Genomic DNA, 7,333 nt, shown 5'->3' on the forward strand with positions numbered 1-7,333 from the left:
CAACGATTGAATCGAACTCGTAAAAATCACATCAAGTCATCGCATCATTTTTTCCCACTTTAACCTGCTTTTTCCCCATACTTTCACATGACCAATATTCTCTTCACTTGCAACAACACAAAAAAGCAGCTTTCTCCTTTTTTTCTAATTCTCCCCCAAAGATAAATCACGCTTTTCTCCAGCAACAAAGTTTCTCCGCGCAAAACGCATCTTGCAAAATAAAGCAAAAATATTTGCACGCAACAGAATCGCTTAATTACGTTACGAAAATGACGAGAGTGTAGGTTGCAGTTTCGCGGCGGGTAGAAGTTCGCTCGAATCTCTCCGTTGAAAATTGCCAGCGCATTATCGTCCCCGAAGGACTTTTTGCTCTCGTTCCGGTTTACACTTTGTGCGAGCCTGTTCACGCAGTCAGAAAATAGCGGTTGCTTGTGTATTCAGAATATCTGCCCTACACCGAGAATAGAGTGTGCAATTTACTTTAGCGTTATATCATCTGGCGCGCGAAAACAAAAGTACAGAGGCGTAGAAAACGAATGAATGGCCGGAGTGATGCGGCAGTTCATCTCCCTTTGTAAGCTACCGATGAGAATTGCGAGCGGCGAGGAATGCTCGAAGCGTTAGACGCGCCTCGCGGCCTTCCGCTCGTCAAGCTTTCGAGGAAGAACACTTTTTCAGCCACGTTTCAACGCTTTTCGATGTAGCGTGATTCGTTCGTAGAGATGAATTTATTTGGGAAAAGAGTATGCGTTTGGTTCCCTTTTTATTGGAATTTACGGTCTTAATGTTAACGTTAATAATAGGACTGAGCTATATGCAACAATAATTTTAGATACCGAAATTTTTTTATTGACACTAAAATTTCTAGTAAAGTATCGTAATATAATGTAATTTAAATAATATTCACAGTTCAACCCTTTGACTTGTGATTCTTTTTGCTGTCTCCTAAGCGTCAGCTGTTTTAGTACTGTGTTAGGTAAGAAAAGCTTAATTATTGTAGATTAATTACATTAGGATAAAATTAATTCTCGTTACTAGTGTAACTATTTTTGTCGCATCTTCGCCAGAATCTGTGTCACCAGTCTGACACGTTGTTATAATCCTGAACGAAGTGAATTTCATTCGAATTAAAATCGAAGGACGTTTAATTTCTAAATATGTATTAATAATTTTACTGCAACAAAAACAATTATATACGTATATTTAGCTCTTTTAAGTTTGAGTAAATTCTATCATCCCTGATATAAAGGGGTTCAGACTGCAAATCTTTACAGCCCTAATTGTCAAACTTCTAATAACAATTATCACGTAATATTGTTAATTCTTTTCAAAACATTTATTCAAGTTTTGTACGAAGATTCACGGAGTTTCATTTAGTAATTAAGATTATCATTTTAAGAAAATTCAGGAACCCGCTATAAAAGGAAGAACATTAAATTTCTGATTATGTATTGTCGAAGGAATTCACGAAATTCCCTTTTCACACTTCTCGCGACTACGATCATTTTTTCAAGATTTTTCAAAATTTCACCAAAAATCCCGAACTCGATGCAGCGCTATTACGAGGGAAATTTATCACACGGATCGTTTCATAAGTGAATTTATAGCGATTGTAAAACTACCGTTTTCGAGCGCACGGGCTTTAAGAGTGCTTCTTAATACGAAAGATTCGAACGGGGAGTGCTAAGAAAGTTCCACGGTTCCGGCACCTATAATTAGAGTATTTAGATATTGGCATGATTTACGCGGCCGGTCGCGGACAATTTGCGAGCTTACAGTCTGCGTATTCGGAAGTGCGGGGCACTTTATCAACCAAAAGGAACACGGTTGACTTTTTAGATCTGTTTCAGATTTATATTTATCGTACCGATTGCGAGAATGAACAGAAAAAGAAAAGAATAAAAATTAGAAGACATTCGGTATTGAAATTTTACGACCACTTTATATCCGGCGTCACCGACCACGAATAATATTCACACGAACGAATTAGGTGAATTGATCGCGTTCGTCGTTGCGATTACAGAGTAGCTCAAGTGTGGAATATGAAGGTCGTCTAAAGTGTGAGATGATGATCGTAAAGTTGTTTCACGCGTAGAAACGTGCGACTGACGCTTTTGAACTTTAATGCGACATTAGATCTAAACAACGTTACACAGTGGATGCAAGTATTTAGTGGGAAATTATAGCTTGTCCAGCTGTCAGGGGTTGTTCCTTTTGTAATTTGATTCATTTATTCTTTAAAGTTACATAGAAAACGTGTATTAGCATATTGATCAAAATTTTTTTTACTTAAGTAACGTTAAATTATTCTTTTTTTCATAAGTTTGTCGACAATGTCGATATGAAAATTTAATTTAACCGTTTGACTGCTAAGCAATTCTTGCAAGAACGCACGAAAACTGCGGGACATATTTTGACTTGATGTTGTCAAATAAAACACTCTCATTTAGACAAATATCAATCAATTTTAATAATTCTTTTCGTATTATAAAGAAACAATATTAATTGTGATTGTGAGTAAGAAAAAATAAACATTAAATAAAAAAACAACAAAATAAACAAACGGAGCAACAAAGAAACACTGAAACACGCAGCGCAAAAGCGCTGCGCCGCGGTTTTCGAGACAAATGAACGCAGCGCTTTTGCGCCGCGTAGCAGTCAAACGATTAATTGTATTATTACTTTTCGGTACCATTTAATGGTTTTTCGTAAACAACTATAATACCCCGATAGTTGATCTGATAAATCAACACCTTTTTTTGCAATATTATAATCAAACACAGCATCGGGCTTTATTTTGCCATTTGTTCCTTGTACAAATTTACACTGGTGATTCCTTGAGGTAGTTAACATGCATACTGGTCTTTTGTCAGTCCATTTCAGAAATTTTACACCGCTACGATTTTCGAAACTCATCATTTCACCACGTTTTTGTTTTTTTTTTTGCCTGCGGTGGTAGAAATTTTTTGTTTATTTTTACAGTACCACACATAAATGTATTGCTCTCTAAAAGTTCTTCACCCAAAGGGACACTTGTATAATAATTATCAATAAATAGCATGCGGCCCTCAAATAATAAGCCATTTAGTAATCTCATTACTACATCATGAGAATGTGATTTTTCAATGATCGTTCCATTTTTCCCGGCATAAATTTCGATATTATAAGTGTAGCATTCAGGCAAACACAATTTGTATAATTTTACGCCCACTTATGTCGCTTGCCTGGGATGTACTGACGAAAACCTAGACGTCGTCTCCACGGAACCATACTTTCATCGATAACGATATTTTTGCCAGGCTTAACAGAACTCTTGAAGGTATCCACAATTGCTTCAATAATGTTTTGAATTTTGTACAACCGATCTTCAGTTCTGGCTGTGGTATTTTCCGAAAAATGTAAAAACTTAAGAATAGATAAAAAACGATCACGTCTCATTGCATTTTTTATGCGTGCGTTCGCATACATGTCGTTGTTAGACCAATATAATCTAATTTCTGGTAATTGCACTACACCCATAATAAGCAATATGCCAAAAAAAGTATTCATTTCATCTCTTGTAACAGACTGCCAGGCCTGTTGGTGCATTTTACTGCTAAATGAAGAATTATTTATACATTGTGTAGCATATTTATTTGTTTCTTCAATTATCAAATCTAATATGTAATCCGTGAAGAATAGTTTGTATAAAGCAAAAGGGTCATTACAGTCAGTGTTTTCATATAAAAATTCCTCTTCTTCCGAATACTCATTTATTACTGAAGTTCTTTCTTTTACTTCCTGCCATTCATCATCGTCATCCTCGTTCTCTGATTTAGACACCAAATCTTCTTCTTCCGTGGAACATTCGTTCACTTCACTGTTTACATTAACAAAATCCTCGTCTGAAGAGGAAGAAAATATCCGTAATCTTGATGCCTTTCTCCTGCTTCTATTTATAGATTTATCAGAATCATTTATTTCCATATCCATGTTACCTATTTTTTATAAGGACAAGAATTAAAAAAAACACTCTAACCACCTTTCTAGTTATACTTACTGGCAGAAATCTGTAGCCAGGATGAAAAAACGGCACGAATTATACAACTTGCACAATAAGCACACACTGTACTACTGAGCAACATACAACGCGTATGCAGGTCTGAACAGGCAAAAATCGCGCCCGTCAGATGAAGCGCGGCATTAGTTTCAGCGCCGCCTCACAGCAAAACAAATAAAAATCGGTCCCGGCGTGATGTGGTCCAGTCTCCATCATTGTTGATTATAGCCTGGCACCGTTTAGGCATACTTTCTGCGAGATTTTCTGCCATTATTTCGGGAAGAGACCTCCATATCTGGCGAATGTGACGTGTCAGCTGCTTCACATTGTATACTCGCTTTTCCCTGAGCTTGACCTTCATTGCTGCCCACACGTTTTCGATTGGATTAGCGTCAGGCGACTGAGAAGGCCAATCCAGTGTCCTGATGCCATTTTCGCGTTTCCACTCCGTGCACGCACGGCTCCGATGTTTCGGATCATTGTCCTCTTGAAGCACCCACAAGCTGTTATCTGAGCCAAACCATCTTCGAGCAGACTTCAATAAACAACCCCAAAAGCAACCCCAAACATTCACCTTTACCGGGTGCTTTACTGTACGCTGGACAATGGCAACTGCACGAGGTGACCACGCATGCCTTCTTGTACCCCAGGCCCAAAAAGATGATTCATCCGTAAATATGATGTTGGAAAAATCACGGTCAATATTAGCCCTCGCCCACAACAGACGCTTTTCAACATGTTTTTCGCTCAAAAACGGTTTTAACTTTGTACACCGCCATCCATAATCAGCATCGCGTAAACGACGTCGAATAGTATTAAGGCTTACTTCTACACCCTTTTTCGCTAAAAGCAACTTGGCTTTTCTTAGAGAACACTCAGGATTCTTTTCAAAAATTCTTAAAATTGCTTTGTCGTCCTTCTCTGACGTTGAGCAACGCTTACCACGTTCAGGCAGGTCGTCAACATTTTTAACGTCCTCATACCTTTTCACCCACTTCTTAATAAAGGACACTGACTTGCCCATGTAGCGGCTGGCCGCTGCGAACGACATTTTGGGTCCTTTTGGATGGTTACAGAGAAATACCGCTTCCGAAGTGACTAGCGTACGCTGCACTCATTATTATTTTTATCAACGCAAATAACAGCTCACACTACCGATTTACATAACCTCAAAGCATTGAAGCCAAGTGTTTAAACAATTGAAGTAACCGAATGTTAAAAAGATACGCCATCTAGTGACAAAATTAGGAACGACACGCTCTTGTTGAACTGACTGTATCAGAGGTTTGTGGGGTATCAGTATCACTTTCCGATTCGCTATCTATTACTCTGATTTTTCGAGTTCTTACACCCACTACTGTGTCATCATCTTCATCGCTTGTTTCACCTTGTATTCCACTAACTTCTTTATGAATACATTCGATTTCATTTTGAAGCGTATCAAAACAAAATTCGTCTTCACTAGAGCTGAGTTTGTTTGTGAAATCCATTTTTCAAACAAAATCACTCTATACAAATTCTTCTGATGCTTTCGCCACGATAGCCGAGTCTCAACTGATGCTCGAGCCATTGTCAGAGCCGCAGTCTTAGAAGAACCTTTTATTAATTTTATCTTACCTCTGAACTGATGTGTCTTTTCACACTTCGTATGAAAGAACACCAACAGCTAAGGAACCTTTCCAAGAACTAATAGTTCATTCCCCTCGGTTGGAGATAACGAAATCTAACATAAACACCGACTGTCGCCTCTCACTCGCCACTCGTCCTGCCGCGCGAAACGTCGTGGCGACCGAGAGTCGCCTCTTGTCCGCAAAGGGTTAAATTTCTTTTCGTCGGACCAAACGATGTGAAAATTCAAAAATAAACTACAACATCCTTGGTAGAAGATATGTATGCACATACCGAATGCCACTGATGACTCTACGTTTGATGCAGATCTGCAAATCTTGCACGTACTTCATAATGCTCCTTTCTGAGCGTTGGAGCAGACATCATTTTTTTATAAATAAGATTAGGAAACCCTTTTAAGGCTTTCCATACCGTTACGTGGGAAACATTTGGTGCTAATTCGTTACGTAATCGTCGGCTTCCTACCGTTGAATTTGATGCCTTGGCGATGATTGCTCTTTTATTACGTGGTGTCAATTTCGGCGGTCTTCCAGGAGTGTTCAATTCTGACACGTCGTCGAGAATCGATGGATGATGTAGCGACTGTGTGATCGCCTGAACTTTTTGCTTTTTAACTTTCAATTTGTTCTGTCTGTCTCGTTGGCGTTTTGCCCCGTTCAGCCCTCGCATTTCCCCTTCCAAATGTCGCATTTGGGTCCCTTGACGGGGGTGAGTTTTGGGTCGGAGGTCAAGACTCCCACTCACGTTCGGGCCTTGGTCACCGCCCAACATCAACCACTCACCCTCAAGGAGGGGGTGTTTTGTGTAAAATACGCGTCACCTGGGCTTATGGAAAAAACACAGGGTAACGGTATCGCTCGCTCGCGAGAACGTGCCTGGGCTCGCGCGGGTTTATGATACGTCAATTGTTATTGAGATGCACGAATAAACTCCAAATTCTCCGCTTTTATGAGAGGTTTGGAGCCCTCCTGACAATAAGGAATAATTAACGAACGAAAACATTAAACACGTATTCAAACCTTAATCTCAAAAATAGCAGAGAGTCGCGTCCGTATCGTAAACCTGGTCTAACTTAAGTATCCTTAACAAGGAGCTTTTTTCGTACCATATTCGTCCCCCTTTTTTAGAAATTGATTCACCACATTACAAGATCTACCTATTCGACGACCAATTTCACGATTAGACGTGCCAGAGTCTTTGTACGCCATTATCTGTCCCTTTTCTTTATCATGCAGAGCTTTTCCTTTGCCCAGTTTTTAGAAAATATTATATAACTTAACAAATAACTTCTAACTTAACACTTATTACAATAACGTAACACCATAATATCTCAATATTTTATTCACTGTAGATGCGTAGGAGGATTCGTGGGATGTTACTCACTGTTTGCTTTGTTTACGATCAGAATGGATAATAACAAATGAAACGCGAAAATAATGACGGTGTTAAGTGGCAAAATTCACAGTGAATATATTCCAACGAAAAAATATGATATAGTAAGCTTTTATACATTAACAGATCTCTTAACACTAGAACAACCGACGATTGACGTATACCTACTTCTACCGGAGGGGTCAAAATGACTTGTTTTTTAAATTAACAAGTCATTTATGAAAAGACATAGCATTTTATGCTTTTTTATATATTTTCTTATTTTACCAGCGA

General features: G+C 38.7%; 1 protein-coding gene across 1 annotated transcript; it reads right to left on the bottom strand.

Annotated features, from left to right (window-relative positions):
• Positions 1-3,201: 3,201 nt before the first annotated feature.
• LOC108577125 (piggyBac transposable element-derived protein 4-like) lies at positions 3,202-3,972 on the bottom strand. The gene has a single exon (XM_017940230.1). The coding sequence runs from the start codon at positions 3,970-3,972 to the stop codon at positions 3,202-3,204; it is 771 nt and encodes a 256-aa protein (XP_017795719.1).
• Between the last annotated feature and the right edge of the window lie 3,361 nt (positions 3,973-7,333).

The sequence above is a fragment of the Habropoda laboriosa genome, unplaced genomic scaffold (genome assembly GCF_001263275.1).
Source record: "Habropoda laboriosa isolate 0110345459 unplaced genomic scaffold, ASM126327v1 scaffold56, whole genome shotgun sequence".
Classification (NCBI taxonomy): domain Eukaryota; kingdom Metazoa; phylum Arthropoda; class Insecta; order Hymenoptera; family Apidae; genus Habropoda; species Habropoda laboriosa.

What these genes read in the sequence shown, in the direction of transcription:
- LOC108577125 (XM_017940230.1), bottom strand. Translation starts at nt 3,972, where the DNA reads ATGGATATGGAAATAAATGATTCTGATAAATCTATAAATAGAAGCAGG.